A 26,089-nucleotide genomic window follows, 5' to 3' on the forward strand; every position below is an offset into this window, starting at 1 on the left:
TTTATTTTGATATTCGTAATTTAATATACAGGAAACCTTGAAAATGTGCTGCGGTAAAGACATGTTGCGGAAATGACATTTTTGCTAATATTGCAGCTAATTGGCAGCTAGCAAGGTCTACTACATTAGTTTTGACTCTTAGCATCTTAATACACATTCAATTCAATTCAATTCAATTTTATTTATATAGCGCTTTTCACAATGTGCATTGTTCCAAAGCAGCTTTACAGGAGCAAATAAGAAAAACACAGAAAGGTAAAACACAGCACAGTGCATGGTGTTTATAGACCAAGCAAGATCATTATAATAAATAATATCCAATAAATAAATGAATAAATAAATGCAGTCTCCCGGTGAGCAAGCCAACACTGCCCTGCTCTGCTGTGGCGAGGAACCCAAACTCCAATGCTGAATAATGGAGAGTAAAAAAAACCTCGTTTTGAATTAAACAGTAATGTACATTTATTTTTTGAGATGTAGTTCAAAGTACAGAATTACTAAACTAAGGTAAGGACACACAATAAATACTAACACAGAAAAGATGATATTTACCTTATATTTTTGAAATCTTGAGAGTGAGGTAGTCAGGTGGCCTAATCTGTCAGCAATGTGCTCATTTCTGTTTCCATAGAAACTATACTTGTTTGTCTTTGATAAAACTTCATTATAAAAGCCTTTTTTCATTGTTGCGGTAAGGACTCAAAAGTCCTTACCGCAACTGCAGGACAGACACATTTACTTCATAAAATAAAATGATTTATGATGCTGTAAATTAACATGTATATTAAACAATTCCATTTGAAATAATGTCACATTGTAATTCAATTAACTTAGTTTACATATCTTAATATTGTGACCAGAGTGGGACATGAACAAAAACGGTGTTTGGACCTATAAATGCTATATAATTTTATATTAAATCACATTAATCCTTAATTATATTTTTTTCAAGGTGTGTGATGACACTGTGAATATATTTATAAAGCGTCGTATGACAAATGTTGACATAAATCTAAAATTTCACTGCGGGGACTTAAAAGTGAAGAAACACCCATGGACGTATGAGCCAATGAAAGTTTTGGACATAATCATGAGGAATTTGCATTATATCCTCATAAATAATTCTGTAGCATTTAGCGGGAGATACTAAAAGTTAACTACAAAGTATATGGCTTTAAAACATCTTTCATTTTGTTAAAGTTTTTGTTAAAAACATTGTTAAAGATGGGATAACACGCAGTTTCTGCCAATCTCATATTAATCTTGAGTACCTATACAGTAGTATTGCATACGTCCTATCTTTGAAGAGTATTTAGTTTGATCAAATTTATAAAAGAGAGATACAGCTGTACGATTATTTCCAGAAAAAGACGAGCTGCTGGAGGCAGGCAGGGGGGATGGAACTACAGCACGAGCACACAATACATAATCGCAACAATCCTTCGTGTTTTTTACATTACGCACGTACGCGCCGATTGCCAACAAAACAGACATATGACTTAGCCTACCATGTGCAGTTCATGTCCGGCATCATTTAGCACTGGGACCGTGCCATCTATCAGTTTCAAACAATCTCCAAATCTAGCATTATATCCACCTTTTAAATAACATTCATCACCGAAATTCCGTGAACAAACAAACACACCTCAACTTCTCTCACTATTGCCAGAGTCACGCCAATTTCAAACAGCACGCGTAAGCACCGCGTATTTTTTTGGCGCACATGTTAAAGGTGTGATGAACTGGGCTTGTTTATTGTTTTGTACTGTTGTATGAGGTCTACTTATGTCGTTCGTGTTTTTACATTCAAAAACATCAAGATCAATAAGTAATAGGCTATTTTCTACCCGGGTTTTGAGGCCGGCTTGACAAACGATTGGTTTGAATGGGCGTTCCGCCATGAAGACTTGGAAGTAAACGCCCACTGCTATGATTGGATAGCAGTTTGCGTAGTGAATTTGGTAAGAGACGTAGCGATCTCTAACAAAGCAATAGTGACGCATAGTACAAATATGTTTTACTCACATAAGATTGCTGCGCCATTCCTATCGGATCCAACATTGACGGCACACCACTGCTTTTTAATGTTAGTCTCTCCGCAAATCCATCATCAACCTCTGCCTTGTTCACAAAGGAATCTGCGGTAATGTTTTACCCACGTGAGCTGGAACATCTTTAAAAATAAACTTCAACCACGCATTACTAATGTCGGAATCCAAAGGAAGGTTATGCAGCGACTGTTCTTCCACAACCAGTCACTGACTGCACAATATTTTGCGATCTTTAATGGCATGTTTATTGCTTGTTCACTCTATCTAGAGTAGTCGTTGATATTTTTCTGTGGAGGCGCCGTTTAACCTATCAGATAGGTGCATTCCAGGACGTGGCGTTCGCTGAGACTGGTGTCAATAACAGTTGTAATTTCAGTAACATGGGCGTTTTCAATTCTGACACTTACAGGATGTTCGCTTGAATACGATTCCCTCTTATATAACAAAAGCTTGGGTTAAAATTGTGGTCTCAATTCATCGCCCCTTTAACAGATGAGAGCTATTTTTGCTGCACTGCTTATATAGCGTATGTGTGAGAGACTTCATTTTAAAGAGAGAAATAACACTTAGCATGACAATTGTATTTATTTTATTTAGCTTGAAGTTATTAAAAGATGTCATGTATGATTCAATGATAATGAATATGTCCAGAATCACAATCACTGTTGACACTTTAAAACATTTAGCATGTTAAAATATCAGTTTAACAAGCACAGTTTTCAAGAAAACAGGAGTTTAAAACTATGATTTAAATCCATGTTCACATATTATGAAGTCCAAACATTAGTGTTACATAATATATAATTTTTTTACAAACCATAAGTCATGGTGACGTGTATGTGCATACAGGTAAAACGACCATCTCACTGCATTCCAGAATGCTTTCTGACACTAACCCAGCATATTTTATAACATATGAGAGATTAAAGTAAAACATGAAATAAGACAAACAATGGCACACACGACACTATTGCACAGAATCATGATGATGTAATAGTCCACCAGTGCTACAGTTTGTGTGTTTTTACAGACTGAAGCCTGATACAGTGAGGTGTTGAGCTGTGTTTCTCGCCTCAAAATATGAAGTGTCCGTCTCATCTTCGGGCTGAGGGATGAAGGGCATGTTCTGAGTGTGAAGATTTTCCCAATCCATACCCTCAAAGAACGCATGATCCTTCAGTTCTACAAAAAACACAGAAAGATCAAATGCTAAAAAGTTAGCGGCGAGTTCAAGCAAGAATTTAAGCAAGTTTCTGTTCACATATTTGGCATCATTAATGTGTATTTGTGACGTAAAAAGCCGTTGCCATAACTCACCTTTTAAGCTGACACGTTTGGTTGAATCCATGGTGAGAAGACTCTCGATTGCATTTCTTGCATTCTGGGTTAACTCCTCATCTCCATCTGGCCAGGGTATATCTGAACACATTATTCATAACGCATGACATACTCGCATGAGTTCTTCATTCAGTAATAAATAGGGGTGTGACGAGACACTTATCTCACGAGACACGAGACTGGGTTCACGAGAACGAGATTTTTAGACTTTTTTAAAGAAATCCTCAATGATAAAATATATAGGGGGAAAAGTATTTTATTCACTTTAACACAAAATGCATAAAATGTAGGCATTATAAAATCAACTAAAACAACACATTCAACTTTTATTTTAATGAATTATATTATGCAGTAATAAACAATATGTAAATTCTGCTAAATGTTTTGTCACAAACTCAACTGACAGGCAGTAATTGCACAAAATGTATGCTTAGTTTTATTAACAGGCGTAGCTTTTAGTAAAGAGCAGTGGTCGATTTAGCAGAGGTGGCGATCATATCACACTGTCAATCCTCCTTCCTCCACTGACTGAACCCTCCCTGCCTTCAAGGAACAGTTAAAACTACATAAACACATCATGTTTTATGCTAACATTGCTCATATGTAAGAGACAGAAGATTTGTTTTTGCCTGTCAATGTATTTAAAATAACGTAATGTGAACTTGCAATTGTTATACTCTACTTGTAGTACAGACAGCTCAGCTGCTGTTCAGCCGCGCGCTCCCGAACCGCCATAAACACTAATGCTTATTCGCGAGGTGCTGCAGATGCGAGACACACACGCGAACGTTGAAACCCGTCCATCTAGCACGTGTTTACATAGAAAGAACGGTGGGAAAGTAGCACCGCGGGATGAAAAATCACGTTGTCTATGAACAGCCGGGGCGGTCACTGTAGCTCACAGCCCGCACATACTTTGTGCATTTATTAGCGTGTTCTGTACAGTGAAAACAGGTCGCTCCACAACAAAATGTGCACTCACACAAATGCTACCAAATATATTTTGAGGTTGCACAGGTTAAATTTAGGAAGCATATGCAACTAAAATGGTCGCAATTGCGTGAGGATATTGTGTTCTCGCCAGACCAGTCGGATCTCATCACACCCCTAGTAATAAATGAAGCGAAGGTTGATCTCACCTCTGTTAAGAATGTTCTGGAAGACCAGCTGAGGAGTCTCATCATTGAAGGGAGGAACTCCAGTGAGGAACTCAAACAGACAGACCCCTAAAGCCCACCAATCCACCATGAAATCTGTAGAAGATCACAGACTCCATCAGTCACAGTGATTTAGCCTTACAACCGTGTAACAAAACGTGTTAGTGAGTGATCACTATTGACAGTAAGGTGATTGTAAGAGAATGAAAGACAGCACACATCATTGGCTTGCTGTGGCCTCTGAGACACAATGACAATTCATGTTATTATTAATCTTCAGGAATCATTTATCTGGTGATTAAGTGTCATCAATCATTAACAAAGTGTGTGAAATGTAAATATTACAGCTGCAATCCATAACTTTTCTTGGTTAAAAATGAACAAAAATCAGTTTAAGCAAGTACATAAGTCAATTTTCTGTTTGACTTCAACAAGATAATAACAAAGTAACCGTGAATTTTATTTTAAACAGAGATGGCGATGTAGAGCCAAAAGTTACAGATTGCGGCTTTAAATGAGTTTCAGATGCGTTTTCTGAAAACTCGCCAATAAAGATCAAGATTTTAGTGTAGTGCTTATTGTGCAAAACCAGCAAACATTTTTGCCAAGTCGCTGCGGTGAGGCTGCGAATCGGTTTCGTGTCATTTTAATGTACTGCTATGCAGTTGTTAGGGTGTTCTGGGTGGGTATCTACTGTGGATATCAAAGTCTACAAACACCGCACCTCTAAATGTCAGTGATATTTAGGTCTCTGTGGCTCAGGTCCCTGCTGTTTAGGAGATTTCTTCGCCCATTTTGTTGTTTGTCAGATGAACACAAGTGGTGTGGGTGTTAAACAATCATGTTTAATAAACTATAATACAAATTCCTAACAGCACACACCACAAATGATCGTTTCTGAATGAATTTCCCAAATAATCCCCCATCCTCCCACTAATCCTACCATAAATGTACAACATTGTCAGAAGTTGACACCGTAAACTCCAATGGAAAGGTAAATGGTTTACTTGCAGTTAACACTGCTGCATATTAAACTGGGATTGAAATATATATATATCTGAACCTCATTATTTGGTTTCCCAATAGAACGTCCCAGCAATCCCAGAAGCATCATAACATCCCAATAGAGTTAAGATAGCATTACTGAAGCATTAAGAGCCCATCACTGAATTAGTCTGCTATTATAAAGAAAGCTGCCCACACATGCACCAACATCTCAACAGCTTACAGTTCTCAACCAAACACACCTGAGCATACTTACCACATCCTACAGACCCTGGAACTAAAACACAATCTCTGTCAATGAGGACATTCACAGTAAATTGTGCTTTAAAACTATCAGTTGATAACCATCAACAATGTGCGAAATAATGTTTTATTAATCTTATTTGTATTTAATAACTTGTATTATATATCAGCATTACAGTATATGGCCAGATACCAACACTGGACTACTATCTGCATATGATCTAATATTTGAAGCTCATCAACAAAAACCTTAGATAAAATCATTTAAAATGACCTCTGGAAGCTCTTACCATGAGGTTTGCCCACCAGAAGTTCTGGTGCCAGATAATCAGGAGTTCCCAGGATAGGAGCCTCTTCCACACGTTCTGGGCCTCGACGGACACTCTTTGGTGTCCTATAAGGAGTATGAGACGTCACCATCTGCTGTGGAGTCTAGAGGAGAACAAAAGACATTTTTAGGTATTACAAACGATTTTATATAGTTCATAGGGAGGACCACACAATAATAAATCGGACAATAAAGAAAGAAAGAAATGACTAGGAAGAAATTAATGATTGAATAATGGAAGGAATAAATCATGATCTAATTTAGCTCACCTGGTAAAGTGAGCCGCTCAGACTGGGTCTTTTCTTCTGGACTGGAGTCACAACAGATGGAGCACTGTGAAATGAAGCTGAAGCTGGCGTCTCCATCCCATCCAAAGACACCAGGCTGAGATGCGAATTACACGAGCGGTTTATAGAGCTGCAATAGCTTCTGAACGCAACTACGTTCTTGGGTTTGAGGAATCCTGGAGATTTGAGGATACTGCTGGATAACCCGTGGTCAATAAGAGAACCATCAAATTCACCTCTCCACTGTTTCACGCTGCTGTGCTTTGGCGTGGCCATCGCCGGTCGGGCCACCGGTGTGACTGCAGAAATCTCGTTCTCATCCAGTTCCTCAAAAGAGGACGCCAAAGCTGTTTTTTTGGTTTCTGTGGCTTTTTGAGGCGTGTTACCGACCAATGACATTTCATGGGCCGAGTCATCCGAGTCCAAACTCAGACTTTTCCTGATATTTCGCGGTGAGGTCGGCAAGGCTTCTGCTTTCTGATCATCGTCTTGATCTTCCAGGTCGCGAAAGAGAGTTTTGGCAACGGGACTGCACTGCTTTGGACCCATTCTCTCGCTCAACTGCTGACATATCGGACCGCTTTTATCGTCATCCAGCCCAACAATGGAGAAAATTCCCGTCAGACCCGTGTGGGCTATCGAAGTGCTCTCAGGAATCTGGAAACATCTCTTGTACACGGCATCGTTCTTCTTGGAATGGCTTTCAGCTTGCTCTGGGCTTTTTTCTACTTCTTCAAAGCCTCTCTTCACTGAGGATTTAGGCTCCGCTGGTGACTCTGGTTTTACGAGACCGTCCCCAGCTGACTGACGGGGAACAGACTCACCCAACGGTGTGGCACATTGGTTGGTTGCGTTGAACTGGAGTCTCTTTGTAGAAATATCTGCTTTGATATTTGTGTCAAGATCCATTTGGTTATCAAGTGGAGTCAAAACACTGCTGTGATCTCGAGCTCGTGTCGCAAGCATCTTCCTTTCCACGGGTGCTAGGGGAATGTCTCTTGCCTTTCCATGTTGAGGAAGTAATTGAGGAAGGCTCTCACCGTCTTGTAATTTCTGTAATTGCATGATAAAGTCAGTTACTTCCTTTAAATATATTTTAATAGTTCAAATTGATTTTACAAACTTTATTTTGGTTTATTCAAGATGCATCTATAACTACACATTTAAAGTGATACTTTATCTGAATTTATTATGATAAATTCTGTCATCATTTACACACCCTCTTGTCATTTCAAACTTTAATGACTTTCTTTCTTCTGCAGAACACAGAAAATATTTTGAAGAACGTTGGTAACTGAACAGCACTGGCTCCCATTCAGTTCTATTGTATGAACACATAACCAATGCTAGTGAATGGATTCCAGTTAACAACATTCTTCAAAATATCTTCGTTTGTGTTCTGCGGAAGAAAAAAAGTCATACAAGTTTGAAATGACAAGAGGGTGAGAGTAAATGATGACAGGCTTTTCAGTTTTGGGTGAACTACCACTTTAAGTTGTTAAAGTTGCCGTGAACGCCGTTTTTACCTCCGTATTTTGACACATTTCCAAGTGAATGGAATTATAAATGAGAAAATAGTGGGCGTGGCTTTCGTCTTTCTCTGCGATTTGACTGGATGTATAAAAGCAGCCATTGCGTTTTGAAATGGAACTGGCAGCAGACTGAAAGTTGAAGGGGAGGAGTTGGCGGATGCTCCTCCCAAGCCATCTAACATACGTCATCTAAGATGGATAGTCATTACAGGACGGAAGAGCATTTTCAGATTTTAACTAAAGATTATGAGAGCACACGATTTTTAAAAAGAGAATGACCCACATTGGTAAACTATTTACAAGAGACGCTGCAATATTTCGTGAAAAAATAGGCATTGTAATTTTTTATTTCACTGGGACTTTAAATGGTGTAAACTTCAGCAATGCTGGTATTGAAATGGTACATTGTATTACCCTGATCTCTAATAATGAACCATATCCCATCCCCAAAAAAGAACTGCTGAAACCTGTTCATCCTCCCACATGGGACTGACACAGTCCTCGGAATCTGTAGTGGATGGTAACAGACACGATGCACTTCCGACACTTAGCGTCCCAAATCTCCTCCTCGATTTCATCAGCCTTGGTGTCAAACTCTTAGCCAACATGCCAGGACTGAACACACTGTTGTATCCTAAAAAACATCAAATATTTGGTTAAAAAAGCACAAATACACAACACAGGAGCTCTGAATGTGTTACTCTGTACCTATAGCTTGGCCTGAGCATACTGGAGAATTCAAGTACTCGACTCTTTTCTTCAGTAGAGGTGAACATAGAAAACTCTTCCTCTGTTTGACTTTCCCACAGGACATGGGGCTGCCCAACACCTTGCTGCTGTGACGTTTACCCTCGATTACTGGAGTATTCTGACAATACACACAAAAAATAAGACTTTATTCAAACCTTCGTGATGTTTGCAATATAAATAGTAACAATTATATGAATCTACTTACGAGTCCAAGTGAGCTTATTAATGACAAAACTTGACCCGGTGTTCTGAAATAATCTTTCTTAGGTTTCACCAAGGACGGTGTGGTTAAAATATCCATCAGGTTCAGCTCTGGAGGGTAAAAACGGACGATGTGTCAAAATCACGATGAAAACGAAAAGGTTTAGGTCTCTTTGGAGGTTAACAACATACCCCTGTCAAGTTTGACTTTAGAAAGCCCAAAGTCTGTGAGCTTAAGGTGGCCCTCATTAGAGATGAGCATATTGTCTGGTTTCAGGTCCCTGCACAAAATTAACAAACGCGTTGAAACAATGTCACTTTTTAGCAAAATGGACTCTTATGTTTCAGGAATACCTATGAATGATGCCGTGTCTGTGAAGGTAATCCAGAGCGAGTGCGACCTCTGAGGTGTATTTCAAAGCCATGTCTTCTTCAAAGTACCCGTAGATGTGAAGTAAAGATTTCACGTCTCCTCCGATCAGATACTCCATCACCTACACAACACGTATGAACATATCAGACACAGGTTTCACATAAATGTTAAAAAAAACTGTAAAAAAAACAAGTTCTGGTAAAATAGTATCATTGTTAACGGAGAGAAATAAAAAATAAACATTTTACACATTTATTATTTTTGAAGTCACATATATTGAAGTTCATCGATTTGGTGAAATTTAAGATGGCACAAGTTATGTTTAAAGCAAGACATAATCTGCTTCCGGAAAATTTACAAAAATGTTTAAGGAAAGGCAGGGTGGGTATAACTTGAGATAAGGATTAAACTTTAAAAAACTTAAAATAAGAACAACTTTAAAAAGTATGTGTATTTCCATTTGTGGAGTAAGGTTGTGGAATGGTTTGGAGCAGGTGGTAAAACAGTGCTCAAACAATGAAAGGTTTAAAAAGTTGTATAAAAAGTATTTATTTGAAAGATATATAAAAATATAGAGGTGCATGTGAAATGTTGATGTTATTTTGTCTGATTAGAATGTAAGAATGTAGGCGATGTTGCGTTGCAATATATTTGTTGTTGTTTTGTTTTGTTGTTTTCATTTTTTGAGAATTTTTGTGTAGACTCAAGGTATTGGAACTATGTGGATGTGTAAAATGGGGCAGGAAATGAATAAGCTTTTGCTTCATCCTGTTTCGGACTTCAATTTTGTTGCAGACTCCTGTGATTTAATGTTTTATGTATTTTGTTTTTGTTACACACCAACATAGACATCGTGTGTGTCTGTTTTATATATATATATTTTGTTTCGAAATAAATAAATAAATACATAAAACATAAAGCCTATCTTAAAGGGCTACTTCACCCAAAAATGAAAATTCTGTCATCATTTACTCACCTTCGAGTTGTTCCAAATCTGTATAAATTACTTTGTTCTGAGGAACAAAGAGAAAGATATTTGGAAGAATGCTTATAACCAAACTGATCTCAACACCCATTGACTACCATAGTAGGAAAAAAATCAATGGTAGTCAAAAGTGCCCCAGAACTGTTCGCTGTCCTACATTCTTAAAAATCTATTCTTTTGTGTTCAACAGAACAGAAAAAAATGATAAAGTATTTTTTCCTACTATGGGAGTCCATGGGTGTTGAGATCGGTTTGGTTATAAGCATTCTTCTAAATATCTTTCTCTGTGTTCTTCAGAACAAAGAAATGTGTACACATTTGGAACAACTCGAAGGTGAGTAAATGATGACAGAATTTTCATTTTTGGGTGAACTATCCCTTTAAGTGCACACAATACAATAAATCTGATTCACAAACAAGTGAGACGTTAAATAAAAAAGACTCATAACAAACTCATGAGTTAAACATCCATATACATTACAGAAATGAGAATTTGGAGGAAAATAATGTTATACAATGTACCAGTGCAAAAAACGATGTTTTCCCTAATATACACACATAATACAAATCATTTTTCTTTAATTTATGAAATGTGTCTCTTTACACATACCAGATAGACTTTGGTTGCTGTTTGAAGGGAATAAAACAGGTGCACGATGAAAGGACTTTTACTGAGAGCCAGAGCATCTCTCTCAGCTCTCATCTGATCGGTCATGTTTTTATCCACCATGTCTGCTTTCTTCACCACCTGCCAAAATCAACAGAGAGTTTACATTTACAGTAAACATTTGCGATGGGAAATCACTTTAAATGCATGCATGCAGCTCTATACCTTGATTGCGTAGAGTTTGGAGTTGCATTTCTTTCTGGCGAGGTAAACCTTCCCAAAGGCTCCTCGACTGATGGGTTTGACCAGCCCAAACTCCTCGATGGAGGGAGCTTTCACGGCACTGTTTGAACATTCAGATGATACCGCCTGTGCTTCCATCTCTTCAGCCTTTCCAAATATTGATCTGATCCAACTACTGTCCGATAAACGACTCGGTTAGATAACTATTGTCTAACGGTGCAGTCACATGAGATTCTTCCAAAGGCGCGTGCAATGTTGTGCTAAAATTGAAACACATATCACCTCGATGTTTTTTTTAAACGCTACATGTATAAAAATTACATTAGTGGTAAACGAAGCAGTTTCGTGCTCATTCCATCATCTAATGACTGTTGACAGGCGTGACTCGTTTGTTTTGAAAATTTGAAATGTGCCACACAGTGTTTGGGTCCTAAGACGCGATGCGTTAGCTGCCCCTACATTTAGAACATGTATTATTTTTGAGAATATGGTTGTTTGAATCAGTTTGATGATTGAAATATAACTGCAACGTTTTGTGTAATGTTATATGTATTCTACTATATGCTTGCATTTTAAAATTGCTGTTTAAACAACAATCGAATCAGGCAAAGCGTTGGTCTACTATGTGAAAAAGAGAAGTCGCCCTCTTTTGGACAGGGACGGTATTAAAGCATGAAAGTTGGCTGTTGTTTGGTTTCATGTATTATCGGAATTTGTGCATTTTAAATATAATTACTCCTAGAATTACGTTCTTCGACGTATAAATCAAAATCCGCCCCAGAAAGCGTTATAAATCGATTTTGAAAAATTGTGTTCACTGCTATGAAAAGTATTACGTAAAAGTTACCACGTGATCATCATGCTTTAACACCGGTCTGGGAAAAAATGTATACCAGAAAAACGACTTTCCTCAAACTTTAATAGACATTACATTTTAAATACCGTCAACAATTAAAAAGAAGGAAATTACATTACCAATGAAAACGTACGAGCAGAATATTGTTTAATTATATAATTTTACATTTTGAAATGCGAGTCTCCCCAACAAAATCTCAATAAGTATTTTGACTAACACAACCCTATAGACATTTACATTACATTTAGCAGACGCTTTTATCCAAAGCGACTTACAAATGATGTAATGGAAGCAATTAAGGACATAAGGACAACGAAAAGGATAAGTGCAATAAAACTGGTCTCATATAGCCTACCACAGTATACAAAGCTAAGTTTTTTTATAGTTAACATGAATTAATATATTTTAGCGCTGACCACGAGATGGCGCTTTCACCATCCACGTCAGTCTGATGTCTAACTTGATTAAATAGTGTTATTTACTAAATACAACTAACCGAATTTCTTATTTACAATTTTTGCCACTTGATATGTTTGAATGGTGAACACTTTATCTTTTAATACAAAAAAAGAATTTAATGGATACAGTTTTCTATTTCTCCTGCATTATTCTCTTATTCTATTAACGTTTAACAAGTTATTTCCTCAGGTGTTTTAACCAGGGGTAAACCCCCCCCTCTCTCTCTCTCTCTCTCTCTCTCTCTCTCTCTCTCTCTCTCTCTCTCTCTCTCTCTCTCTCTCTCTCTCTCTCTCCTGCATGCCTTTGATCGCAGGGGTTGGAAAAAGGCAGCTGTCGCGTGCATGCCCCCTCATACAGAGCAGAACAAACGCTATATACATGTGCTTGTGAAACTCAATTGGAGCATAATAATTATAATATCATTAATGCAGCTGGACGTCTGATCCACTGTCACTTCTTAACATGTGGAATATCTGTGGTGTCCTGATCGCCTGGGCTCTGCTGCTGCATGTCCGAGCCCAGTCTCAAACCAGGTAACTTCAATCTCACATACACTGACGCACTGCATCTCTTCTGGTGTTACATTATTACAGTCCATGACACACGATGTTGATATAATGTTGCAAACAGCGCGACGTCTGCTACACTCACGTGAAAGTTTACATTGAGCGCATTGACGCTCCATCGCAAAGCGGAATGATGCATGGATGACTTTTCATTTTGCCGTTTTCTTTTACAGACAGACATTCGCATGTGGTGGGAATATAACAGGAGAGTCGGGTGTTATCGGCAGTCAGGGTTATCCTGGAGTCTATCCACCCAACACCAAATGTGTGTGGAGAATTACAGTAAGCATTCGTTTATTATGCATTCACCATAGAATATATGCTGACCGTAAATGAGATGCTTGAATAAAACACACAAGGCAGCAAAGTACAGAGTTGAAGTTTTAGGTAAGTTTAGGTTTTGTGTGTAAATGAAATGACGCATTTGAACCATATCCAATGTAAATAAACAATGGTTTGATGGTGATAGTGGATATATTATTTTTCTCAGTATGAATGGGATACCTGGGAAAAACTGGTACATTTACTAAAATGTGCAGTACACAATACTGTATCCCACAATGCAGTGTGTGAGAAATGAACTGGAACCATGTTCAAAAGTATTTTTTCTATTTTGTTTTCTATGTAATAACTGTAAGCTTACATTTATATGTGAACATATGAACATATGACTGCTTACAGTTGTACGTACCGTTGTTAAAAATAACAGACACTTTACTGTGTTGTATTCAGTAAGTAATAAGCTAGTCTTCTATACCCGAGAGATTTTCAAACAAGTACATAAATACAATGAAATAGAAATAAATGATCTACAAAACAATGTTTGAATGACATCTGTATGTTAAGATGAAATAATTAGACAAATAAAAATAAGTTTCAGTACAGTACTGTCTTAAAGTCCTGTGATGACGTAAGAGAAAGACATGAATCATAGTTTGTGTGTGTGTGTGTGTGTGTGTGTGTGTGTGCGTGTGCGTGTGCGCGTGCGCGTGCGCGTGCGCGTGCGCGTGTGCGTGTGTGGTTGTGATGTGCACGCTCTGGCTGCTGGCGTTATTGCATCTCGTGTGGAAACACCAGACTCATTTTTAGCATTTTATTGCATTTCCTTCGGCTTTAGACACTGCTGTCCTGGGACTAATATAAGATGGTTTATATTTTCCATTATATTTGAACAAGCATAGTTATGTAAGATAACGCATTAGTGTTATGTTTAACTAGATAGGGTAATACTCCACAAGTTTTAATAATATATAAAAAATGCACAGGTATTATTTTCTTCATATATCTATACATGCACTTTTCAGACATTTTCATGATGCATTGTGAACCGAATCACAATGGCGCATATACAACATACAACTTTTGACTATGAAAGTAAAGGGTATTGAAAGGGATAGATCACCCAAAAATGAAAATCTGTCATGAATTACCCTCGCTCTAGTTGTTTCAAATCTAATTTCTTTGTTCTGTCACAGAGAAAGATATTTGGAGGAAGGCTCGTAACAGTTCTTGGACCCCATTGTCTACATTAGTGGGAAAAATGATAATTTGCCTTCCTACATTCTTCAAAATATCTTCTTTTGTGTTCAACAGAAAATTTTTGAAAACATGTCCTACTATGGTAGTCCATGGGGTTCAAGAACTGTTCGGTTACAAACATTCTTCCAAATATCTTTCACTTTGTTCATCAGAACAAATACAATTATAAAGTATTTTTTCATACTATGGTAGTCCATGGGGTCCATGAACTGTTTGGTTATAAGCATTCTTCCAAATATCTTTCTCTTTGTTCATCAGAACAAAGAAATTTATACAGATTTGGAACAACTCGAAGGTGAGTAAATGATGACAGATTGTTTATTTTTGGGTGCACTATCCCTTTGATCAATTGCAAACAAACGAAAAAACATTACACGTTTACAGATGCTTTATTTCAGAACCAGACAGTTAAGCTTAATAGTAAATTCATCTGTAATGGCCAATTCTCAGTGGTTTGAGGTTTAATTCGTGAGGAATAAAATACAATAGTTTTATTTTGGTCACTGGCTCAATGATCCGGGTTTTTCCAACTCATTCGACGTGAATATTTTCCATCTGTTACTCACACAAAGCCCTGATCTCAGAGAACATGATATGGTGCATCATATGATCTATCACACTTTTGTGATACAGAATTTACGTTTTTGAATAAACTGTTCCACTATTCCTAGATATTTCTAAGACAAATGAGTGTTAAATGATAACGTGTTCCGATTTCGTTACAGTATTAACAATATCTGCTTCTTGCAGGTTCCAGATGGCAAAGTGGTTGTCCTGTCATTCAGGTCCCTTGATTTAGAGAGTGACAACCTGTGCAGGTACGATTATGTGGATTTTTACAGTGGTCACGCCAATGTCCAGCGTCTCGGCCGCTTCTGCGGGACGTTTAGACCAGGAGCTCTTGTTTCCACAAGCAACAAGATGCTTCTACAGATGGTGTCTGATGCTAACACAGCTGGCAGCGGTTTTCTGGCTGTGTACTCCGCTGCCTACCCACATGAACGAGGTAAGAGCGGGGCGACTCCATAAAAATGACAGCTTTCATTGCTTTATGACTGTAAATGTAAAATAAGATCATAAACCACATATTCATAGCCAAAAACGCATCAAATACATTTAGATGTATAGGCATGGATTGTGTTTAAGAGGGCAGAGGTCATCTTTATTGAGCTGTAAAGAGTTTTTTCAAATCTGACCGCTTTCGAAGAGGTCAAATGTCAACATAATGACTGACAAGACTATCTTTAAAATAAATCACTTGAAGACAACGTTGTGGTAGGAAATCTGGTTTCACTTCAGATTGTGAAGGGAAGTGTTCTCGGAAAGCTGGACACCACTGCTGTGTATTTCATGGTTTGATGTGGAATTTCTCACAGACGGTTTTTCCAAAGATTCAGTGGCTAGTCAGACCCCCCAAAGGCCGTCTTACTCTGAGTAACTGAATGAGTGATGAGACGTCTGTCCACCCGGCCGGCGCAGAACAGCTGGAATGTTAATGATTTGGATTGCGTCTGGTTTTTTTTTTGGTCTGTCGGTAGTCGTGCGTTTGTGTGAGGTATGTTTGTAACAACGGAAGCCTGCAGATATCGCATTCATCATCAAAAACTGTGCCGATACTTTGGTTGGTCTTTATGAATGAATCATGCAAAAACATATCGTCACTGTCCTTCCTTGGATGTCCAAATTCGCTGTTTTTCAGGAAATGGTACTTTTTATACGATTAACTGTGTTGTTAAAGGTGCAGTTTGTAACAATTTTGCAGTAAAATATCCAAAAACCACTAGGCTAGTGTTATATATTTCATTTAGCTGAGTACTTACAATATCTCAAATGTTTCCAACTTCTTGTAAAATATTATTCCCCCCTGGGGGAAAAACGCTACAGAGACCACTACCTCCGTAGGGAGGAATTAGTGGAGACACCAACATGGTCTCACCATCAGGGGAGAACTCATGGGAAATTGTGCGGACTGACGGAGTTAACCGCAAGGTGGGAGTCCACCTAGGGAGGTCATGGGTTACCGAGGTGGGAATCAATCATGAGGATACATCAGACGGAACCGCCCACTGGGGGGGTTACCACGTCTGGAGCACTAGGTCCGGTTAGAGCTAAGTAGATGGCTCAACTGTTCCCCGGCCTAAGGGGGCAGGGCTGCTCTGCCCAGCCTGCCCCCAGGAAGGTGCTTAGTGATGGATGGAATGCCTGTTCTTTACCCAGTGGGGAAAGAAGGGAGGAGGAAATAGCCGCTGACCCACCTAAGGAAGGGGGAAGGGCTTTCGCAGGCGTACGCCCTACCGGCTGCCGGTCCTACATGTTGCCTTGCAGGACGCGCGGTTCCACTCGTAGGTTGTAGAACCTCGCGAAGGAGATGGGCATAGCCCAACCCCTCAGCTCTGCAAATGTCTGCCAGAGAGGCGCCCTGAGCTAGTGCCCATGAGGAGTGTGCCTCACTCCTAATGGGCAGGGGTGATCTTGAGATCGGTCTGCCGTAGCGACGGCATCCACGATCCAGTGCGCCAACCTCTGTTTGGTGACAGCCCTCCCCTTCTGCTGACCTCCAAAACAGACAAAGAGTTGCTCAGAGCTTCTGAAGCTCTGTGTGCGGTCCAAGTAGAGGCGCAGTGCGCGTACTGGACACGACACGGATGGGGTTGGGTCTTCCTCCCCAGTGGGAGTGCCTGCAGGTTCACCACCTGGTCTCTAGGGGGAGTGGTGGGAACTTTGGGCACGTAGCCGGGGTCTCAGGAACACGTGAGAATCACCGGGCCCGAGTTCTAGGCAATCTGTGGACACGGGGGGTGCTTGTAGGTCCCCTACCCTCTTGGAGGTGAGCGCCATCAGGAGAGCCGTCTTTATCGTGAGGTGAGAAAGAGCGGCAGCTCCGAGGGGCTCGAAGGGGGGGGCCCACCACCTAGGTCGCAAGAGGGTACGGGGCGCGGATGAGGCAGTCACCTTCTCGCGCCCCTTAGGAACCAAATGACCAGGTCGTGCTGTCCCAGAGGCTTCCCAGCAACTGGGTCGTGATGAGCGGCCGTAGCGGCTACATACACTCCCAGTGAGGAGGGGGGAGAGGTTACTCTCCAGTCTCTCTTGAGGAAGGGACAGCATGTTCCTGATCGAGCAACTCTCGAGAAGAGCACCAGGACGAGAAGAGGCATCACTTATGGGCGTATAGCCACCTAGTGGCCGAGGTCCTAGCCTGAGAGATGTCCCAACCATCGCAGGGGGTGGGCCACTCAGGATCTTCTTGTCCCGTCCAGACAAGGAAATTCCAGGGGTCTGCCTGGGATGCCGTTACGTCCCCGTCCCCTGTGACAGAAGGTCCTCTGTCAGGGGAATCGGCCAGGGGGGAGTTGTTATCAGAAGTACCAGCTCTGAGAACCAAGTCCGGTTGGGCCAGTAGGGCGCAACTAGTACCACTTGATGCTCCTCTTCCCTGACCTTGCACAGGGTCTGTGCAATGCGGCTTACTGGGGGGAAGGCGTACTTCTGCTTGTCCCGCGGCCAGCTGTGCGGAAGGGCATCTGTGCCGAGGGGTGCCTCGGGCAGGGAGTACCAAAGCGGACAATGGGTGGAGTCCGGGGAGGCAACAGGTCCACCTGTGCCTGGCCGAACTGCTCCCAAATGAGCTGGCACGGGGATGGAGTCACCAATCTCCACGAGGTGTCGACTGACGAGAGAGCGCGTCGGTTCTGGTTCTGTCTGGTTCAGGACGCCTGGGATATGTGTGGCTCGCAGGGAGCTGATCACCTGCTGACTCCAAAGAAGGAGGCGTCGGGCGAGTCGTGTTTGCTGCCGTGAGCGAACGCCACCCTGACGATTGATATACGCCACAGCAGCTGTGCTGTCCGTCCGGACCAGCACGTACTTGCCCCGCACGAGAGGTTGTAACCTCCTCAGTGCAAGTAGCACAGCCCACAACTCTAGGCAGTTGATATGCCAACGCAGGCAGGGCCCGTCCACCGCCCAGACACTGCGTGCCCGTTGCACACGGCACCCCAACCCTGCAGGGAGGCATCCGTCGCCATGACGTTTCTTGACACCTGCCCTAGGGGACTCCTGTCCGCAAAAAGGTCATAGACCAGGGGGTTAGGGTGCGTCGGCAGACAGGCGTGATAACCATACGCCTGCTGCCGGTGTGCCACGCTCTCCAAGGAACCCGACTCTGTAGCCAGTGTTGGCGCGGTCACATGTGCATCAACCCGAGGGGGACCACCCCCGCCGAGGATGCCATGTATCCCAGGAGCCTCTGAAATTGTTTCAGGGGGACCGCTGACTGCCTGAAACCTTCAGGCAGTTCACACTGACTGGGTGCGCTCTGTAGTCAGTCTCGCTGTCATGGAGACCGAGTCGAGTTCCATACCGAGAAAGAGGATGCTCTGCACGGTGGAGAGCTTGCTCTTTTCCCAGTTGACCTGTAGACCCAACCGATCTAGGTGCCGGAGCACCAGGTCCCTGTGTGTACACAACAGATCTCGCGAGTGTGCCAAAATGAGCCAGTCGTCGAGATAGTTCAGTACCTGCACACCTCCACGATCTTCGTGAAGACACATGGAGACAGGGATAGACCGAAGGGGAGGACCCTGTACTGATATGCCCACCCCTCAAAAGCGAACCGTAGGAATGGCCGATGTCAAGGGAGGAAAGAGACATGAAAGTACGCGTCCTTCAGGTCGATTGCCATGAACCAGTCCTGACATCTGACAGACGTCAGGATGCGCTTCTGCGTGATCCTCCTGAACGGCAGCTTGTGTAGGTGCTTGTTCAGGGCATGCAGATCTCGGATGGGGCGCAGCCCTCCTCCTTTCTTGGGACAATGAAGTACGGGCTGTAAAACCCTTTGAACATCTCTGCTGGTAGGACGGGCTCGATCGCTCCCTTCGCCAGAAGGGTGGCAACCTCGCCCAAAGCACGGGCGCATCCCCACCTCTGACTGAGGTAGAGAGGATGCCCCAAAACTTGGGTGGGCGTCTGGCGAACTGGATCGCGTAGCCGAGACAGATCGTCCTCCCTAGCCAGCCTGACGGCCTGGGAAGCTGCCAAGCTCCCAGGAACTGAGACAGGGCGACTAGGGGTTTGATCTGCTTCCTCGCCCCCGCGGGGGGTGGTTCGATGGCCAGCAATACGGATCCCTTGCCGGGGGAGGGCCCCCGGGGAGGAGATCGGCTCTGCTGTTTTTCCTGCCTGGCAATTGCGCAGCTCAACGCACTGTCTGACTGAGAATGCTGAGGACTGGTGTTTATACTCAACGTTGTGCTTCGCCATGGCGCAACGTCGAGTTGCCGTCCACCGTCGTGCCGAGGGGGGGAGAGGCTGTAATGACCCAGAGAGAGAGTAAACTCTTTTTGAGTAAGTGGGCGTTACCCCCCCGGAGGGGGCCAGAGGTGGTGAGACGGGGCAGGAACCATCCCTCTCCGATCCCCCAGCGATGGAGAGGCTGGGGTCGGGCCCAATGGTATTCTCAATCTCCCTGGGGTCTTCCCATGAGGGCCGCTTTCGCCATGGCTGCTGATGGGGCGATGGTCTCCTCTTCGATGTCTCTTCCGGGGGGGGCGCCTAAGTGGGGGGCGCCAGAGCCAGAGGGCATCGAAGAGGACCAGGGCTGCTGGGAATCAGACGTTACACGGGATTCGACGGCCGAGGGCGGCCGAGTCGCGGCGGGGGAGGATATGCTTGATATCCTCTGTCTGCTTCTTTACTGTCGAGAACTGCGGCTCGACAGTATCACCAAACAGCCCCCCCCCTTGCGAGATGGGTGCGTCGAGAAAGCGGACCTTCTCTGTGTTACTCATCTGTGCAAGGTTCGGCCAGAGGTGTCTCTCATGGACCACAAGTGTGGACATCGCCCGACCCAGGGCCCACGCGGTCACCTTGGTCGCCCGTAGAGCGAGGTCGGTGGCGGCGCGGAGTTCCTGCATAAGCGTTGGGTCGGTCTTTACCCTCGTGGAGCTCTCTCAACGCCTTGGCCTGGCAGGAGCCATAGCGTGGAGAGAGGAGGCAGCTTGGTCCGCCGCAATGTGAGCTCTCAACACCAAGGATGCCAAGACTCACATGCTTTGGACGGGAGTCTTGGTCGAGCCCTCCAGATGGCCGCCGCCTGCGGGCACGAGTGCACCGCGGCGGCACACTCCGCCTGGGGGACATCGACGTATCCTCTAGCTGCCTCACCCTCTAGGGAAGAGAGGGTGACAGAACTTTGTTTGACGTGAACGTGCCGGAAAGGGGCGTTGCAGGTCTTACTAAGTTCCTCATGCACTTCCAGTAAACACGGCCCTCCAAGCCGTGCCCAACCCCGAGGTGCCGTGTAGCCAGCCACGAGCGCTGGGAGAGGCAGTGCGGGCATTGCAACCCGACGCTCACGGCGGCCCGGGAAAGAATGGCTGACATTTCGACGTCCGCTTCTTCCTGGGCTCGACCCCCCGAGGGAGGGAGCCCAAGGAATCGTCGGAGTCGGATGGCAGTACGTCACCCCCTGATGCTGCAACATCTCATCATCACGCATCGTGTCCGAATACGTGGTTGAGGAACAAGACAGTGGGACCGTCTCCTGGGGAACGGACAGACGAGCGAGACGAGGTGCGAACGGTCCGTGAGCCAGTGGCTGGCGGATAAGCGCTCACAGTGATCCTCATATCACCCTCGCTGCTTGCCTTAGCGGGCGGCAGGGCCGTAGTCCTGCCGTCACGGAACGGGGAGCAGACGAGGTGGTGGCTGAGTCCTGTGGGAACACAGCCGCCTGTGACGCAACGTCTGAATCATCAACCGCCCGCAGTGCGAGCAGGACGTGTCCACAATGTCTGCCCCAGCTTACTGGAAGCAGACATCATGTCCGTCCCCCTCCTCGATGAGTGTGTTGCACCCATGAGAACAGCAGGACATGCCACACTGGAGAAATATGCTCTTTTAGAAAAAAAGTCGAACACTTCTGGAACTGCCGAGACGCCCAGGGGAAAGTCGCTGCAGGAAGGGGCCGTCCGCTGCACCACGTCATAAGATTCCAGCAGTAAATCGGTGTAGAGATTGAAGTCTCGAAGTCGATCAGTGTGAAGGCTCCGAAGAACAAAAGGTGAATGAATGCAGCACGCCGTCTTCCTTTTATACATGGATATCCGGGGGCAGAGTCCGGCATGCAAATTTCATTCGCCAATTTCATTGGCCTTTTCTAAACTAGTCAGAAGTTGATAGGTTCTCAAGAGCGAACCCCATCTGTCGGCTCGACACAACGTCGAGAGACCGACAGAAAGGGAACCAGGATTTACATGTGCGTGTGTACGTTAAACTCCGAAATCAAAAGAAAAAGAAATGGTGTTTTTTTACAAAAAAATCAAGCATTATGACAATTGCTACGGTGCATTCGAATGCTCTTGCATTCGAGATTGAGAACAACGAGGTTAGCTGTGCTTGCCATGAAAACAATGCAAAACATCTTAACGGTCCTTAATGTCAAAACTCAAAATTGTGTAGCATGTGAAGTTTGTAATGTGTAATTAAAGTTGTTCAATGAGTAAAAATAGATTTGCACTTGATTTTATCCGTAGAAAAGCATCATGGAGCAATGTCTAAATATGGTATGAAGGTTCATAAGAGATGAGAAGAGACTCTTGAGTGAAGTGAATGTGTTTTGGTAGCTCTCTCTCTCTCTCTTCATATGCATCTGTGGTCCAAATCTTGCCACACATGATGTACGTTTCAGCCGAACTGAAAAGTTTGTCAAATCTCTCATAATGACAAGACTGTAGGAAAGTACATTTTAGAGTCCTTTAATGGAGCTGTGCAATTACCCCATGCATTCCTTTTCATTAGAGATAAATGACCTCACGTCTGTGTTTAGATCTGCTCTCGCTGAGTTTAAAGGGAACATTTCCAAATTCCTGTCTGACTGGATGTTTACAGGGGATCAGTACTGCGGTGGCAGATTAGTGAAGCCAATGGGAACCTTCAAGACCCCTAACTGGCCATATAAAGACTATCCCGCCGGAGTCACGTGTTCCTGGCATATAGTGGCCCCAAAAAAACAGGTCCAGCTGATTTAAATAAATATAAATGTATTATACGGATTTGTGATTTGCCTGTTATTAAAACAGTTGTTTGTTTTCACAGATCATTGAGGTGAAATTTGAGAAATTCGATGTGGAGAGGGACAACTACTGCCGTTACGATTACGTCGCCATTTTTAACGGAGGAGAAATCAACGACTCCAAAAGAATTGGGAAATACTGTGGAGACAGTCCACCAGCGTATGTGTCAATGCATCAGTGTGTGATATATGCATGCATATATTTATGAAGAATTTGGTTTCAAAATGAGCTATCTCTCATCAATTTTTCAAAAATCTTGTTTTTTATTATGTTATCGTGTTTTTAATGTGTTTTATTGTGTTAGTTAGGTGTATTTTGTATAGAGTTATTACGGCTTAAATCAAAAGAAACCAACTCCAGTTTATTGATAGTAATTGGAATGCACAATAAAAAAACTGTTATCTGTTAAACTGAGTTATCTCATTTTGGAACCAAACTCTTCATATGTATAAAATCATAAATGTATGTTTGATGTTCTGTGTCTGTTTGTTTAGGCCTGTGCTTTCCGAGGGGAATCAGCTCTTCATACAGTTTCTCTCCGATCTCAGTTTAACAGCAGATGGTTTTATTGGTCATTACAAATTTAGACCAAAAAAGTTTCCCACCACAACTGTCCCACCGACCACAACAGCCCCGCCCACTACCACCAGACCCATACGTAAGTAGTGGTTGGTGAGTTTAATGTTAGTCTACAGCACACGCGTTCCCTTAGGGTTTGATGTAAATGACACATTAAACGTTCCTGCTGAATAGACCGGTTTACACCAACATGGATTTCAATGTCACGTGACATTTTTGGCTCACGTGATTGGCACAAATGTGCTCATGATATACACAATTTAAGTAACCCAAGCCAAAAATGTTCTAATCTGAACAATCTTTTACTCACAATCGTACCGTTTCGCTTCCCCTGGAGTCGTATGCGTTGGATAGCTTTCTCTCCAAATGTTAAAGACCATATATTTTAGTGGTTTATCATGGGAGAGTGATTTCTCACGACACTCACTTTAACAATAACCACACCAGCTGTGCTCAGGTTTTCAGCAGTGAATTGGAGTGAATAAGTGTTTTGGCACCTTCTGGAACCGCAGTCAGACGAGGCAGTGTTCAACGTCTGCTACACACATGGGTTCAGTCCATTTATTACGATGGAGTGACTGAAGATGTAGTGGAAAGTACACAGACACTGGTGCCAAAACAAAGCTCATCTATGAGAGATGAAACAGAGTGAGAGCAGAACATCTCCAGTATGGAAATCTCTCTGGTCACGTTGACTGCAGTGAACGCTGAACTACAGACATACCTCAGTCTTATCTGCTTTAAGTCACCTTTTGTGTGTTTAGTTTCAAACTGACCATCGCCTGATATACGTGATCGTGTACAGATGCAGAACAAGAAATGAAGAACAAAGACAATTTTTTTTAAAATAATGTTTGTTTGATAAGCACAAGTCTTCATTTTTACAAATACAAAATAAACAGAAGCATTGCTAAACACATACATTTGCCCCAAAACAAATCCAAATATGTCATATATCATAATTCATGCCATTTTAATGCATATCTGGCATCTCTTTTCACTAGATATCACTTGGCTATTGTTATCAGCTAACAAATGATGCCACAGTTTTTCAATTTGACATTACATAGTTCATCTCGTGAACTATGAATATTTTCCATGGATGTATAATAATCAGAAATATTTGTTCTTTTTTTAACACCATTGATCTGTAATTTATATTGTTCCCTGGCTTCAGATCAGTGCTTGAAGTGGGAAAAAAAGGTTCCGGTACTCTCTTGTGCACGTTGCCATATGCAAATTATTACCACATTTGAAATTTCTATAAGCGAAAAAACTGTATTTGGACATACTGTATTGGTACAACATATTTATTTACAAAAGGAATCATTTGCCAAATAACTTAATTAATAACACTTACTTATTTAATATCATGTTAAATACAAAAACATAGTAATTTCATAACCTGTGATATAATAGTTCTGCAGTCTATTGAATTCTTCTGTTAATGAAATCCATCATATAACTTACACTGTCATATTTATGCCTTATATGCTATAAACTTATCATTATGTTATGTTTTTAGGCATGTCAATCACTTAAGTTTTCATTTCAAATCATAATTAGCAAAAGATAAGTAGTTTACATCTCTGAAATCTTACCATTTATCACTTTTATATGTATAAATCGGGTGGCTTTGTTATGCCTTCTCACGTCTCACTTTCTTTCTACACAGTCACATGCGTCCCAATTCGCCTACTTATACTATGCACTAAAAGTATGTACTGTTTTTGTTATGGACAAGTATACATTTTAGTGTGTAGCAAAACAATATGCACACACTGTGACATACTAACAGGAAACGGAAGTGGCCGTTGTTGCCTAGACAACATTGTGGCCATTAACTGTCACACACATCAAAATACAGCTCTTCTTTCCATTTGAGTATTTATTCATTCATTGTTTCATATGTAATGTTAACTCTGTGCTTATATTTATTAATTTAGTGACGCATCAGTTATTTCATTTTATTAATGCAATGGAGCGTAACTTAACTCCGCCTACTCGCGGTGAGTTGTGGGTAATATTAGCCGTTAGAGTGTGCATCATTCTGCACTTCGAATTTCTACCGGAAGTAGTAGACCATCCGGGAATCTTTGGAATGCTCTTTTCAACATACTACGATTTGGGACATACTAATTCTATTTTCGAATACTATTTAGGACGGATAGTATGCGAATTGGGACGCAGCAACAGTCATTAGCGCCCCTGCAGAGTGCAGACTGTCAGACTGTTCTGTCTTCTTTAGTTTTATTGGCTGAAATGCTGCTTGGCCTCGGTAATTTGATTGGCTGGAATTCCATAAACCCTGTTTGATTGGTCAATCTTTTGAAATGGGGTAGCTCTGCGCCAAAGACCCTAGATGGAAAGCCTGCAATTTTTAGCCAAAAAATCGTAATGGCTAATGCTAACGCCGTGGCTCTAGCGAATCACCCATACAATAACGCTTTGACAAAAGGAGTGGCAAAGTACCGGCAACATGTGAGTATGGAAGCATATTGGTAGCAATTATCAAATTGAAATGCAATTTGCAAAATGACAATGCAGTAGGGCAATTCCGTGAAAATGTCAACCTTACCATGAAAAAATAAAGTTTTTACCAACAGTTTTTACTTTGGTAACAGCTCAGATATTAACATTTGGTGGTTCAAATACCCATGTGAGGTCTCTCTTCAAATTTGTAAAGCATTTGTTTTATTTTTAGTGCATGATTTTTCATAGTCAGGTAAGTGCCATTTTCAGGATTGTCACATCCATAACGCTACATATTCCTCATAAATAGACACATGAAAATTAAAATAAAATAACTATTTCATGTTCTATAAAGAGGCATCCCTTCTCCATTAATTGGGTATTATTGCTTTAGGATTGTGCATTTTATTTCACAGAAATCCTACAAAGTTTATCGTCTC

At 42.1% G+C, this 26,089-nt stretch overlaps 2 protein-coding genes across 3 annotated transcripts; one reads left to right on the forward strand and one right to left on the reverse strand.

Annotated features, from left to right (window-relative positions):
- Positions 1-1,135: 1,135 nt before the first annotated feature.
- On the reverse strand, positions 1,136-12,632 carry mastl (microtubule associated serine/threonine kinase-like). 2 transcript variants are annotated; one of them, XM_057323034.1, is made up of 13 exons: positions 11,083-12,632; positions 10,861-10,998; positions 9,247-9,386; positions 9,085-9,173; positions 8,897-9,003; positions 8,650-8,809; positions 8,409-8,575; positions 6,392-7,462; positions 6,085-6,226; positions 5,808-5,828; positions 4,529-4,642; positions 3,369-3,470; positions 1,136-3,233 (listed from the first exon to the last, which is right to left on the reverse strand). In XM_057323034.1, exons 1-13 carry the CDS (start codon positions 11,236-11,238, stop codon positions 3,076-3,078), a joined length of 2,565 nt encoding a protein of 854 aa, XP_057179017.1. In that variant the 5' UTR covers positions 11,239-12,632; the 3' UTR covers positions 1,136-3,075. The 2 variants fall into 2 exon arrangements, with proteins under 2 accessions (XP_057179017.1, XP_057179018.1); XM_057323035.1 differs by lacking the exon at positions 5,808-5,828 and having other exon boundaries at positions 1,137-3,233; positions 11,083-12,631.
- A 63-nt stretch (positions 12,633-12,695) lies between these two features.
- pcolce2b (procollagen C-endopeptidase enhancer 2b) lies at positions 12,696-23,516 on the forward strand. The gene is made up of 6 exons (XM_057323036.1): positions 12,696-12,948; positions 13,155-13,263; positions 15,271-15,526; positions 22,414-22,538; positions 22,621-22,757; positions 23,093-23,516. The coding sequence occupies exons 1-6, from the start codon at positions 12,878-12,880 to the stop codon at positions 23,262-23,264; spliced, it is 870 nt and encodes a 289-aa protein (XP_057179019.1). The 5' UTR covers positions 12,696-12,877; the 3' UTR covers positions 23,265-23,516.
- The last annotated feature ends 2,573 nt before the right edge of the window (positions 23,517-26,089 follow it).

This window comes from Triplophysa rosa, linkage group LG23 (assembly GCF_024868665.1).
Source record: "Triplophysa rosa linkage group LG23, Trosa_1v2, whole genome shotgun sequence".
In the NCBI taxonomy this organism is placed as follows: Eukaryota; Metazoa; Chordata; class Actinopteri; order Cypriniformes; family Nemacheilidae; genus Triplophysa; species Triplophysa rosa.

Coding starts and splice junctions, on each gene's coding strand:
- mastl (XM_057323034.1), bottom strand. CDS start 11,238: ATGGAAGCACAGGCGGTATCATCTGAATGTTCAAACAGTGCCGTGAAA. Junction 6,227..6,391: donor TGAGCGGCTCACTTTACCAG/GTGAGCTAAATT, acceptor GTTCTCCTCTAG/ACTCCACAGCAGATGGTGAC. Junction 3,471..4,528: donor CCAGAACATTCTTAACAGAG/GTGAGATCAACC, acceptor TAATGTGTTCAG/ATATACCCTGGCCAGATGGA.
- pcolce2b (XM_057323036.1), top strand. CDS start 12,878: ATGTGGAATATCTGTGGTGTCCTGATCGCCTGGGCTCTGCTGCTGCAT. Junction 13,264..15,270: donor AATGTGTGTGGAGAATTACA/GTAAGCATTCGT, acceptor TGCTTCTTGCAG/GTTCCAGATGGCAAAGTGGT. Junction 15,527..22,413: donor TGCCTACCCACATGAACGAG/GTAAGAGCGGGG, acceptor GGATGTTTACAG/GGGATCAGTACTGCGGTGGC.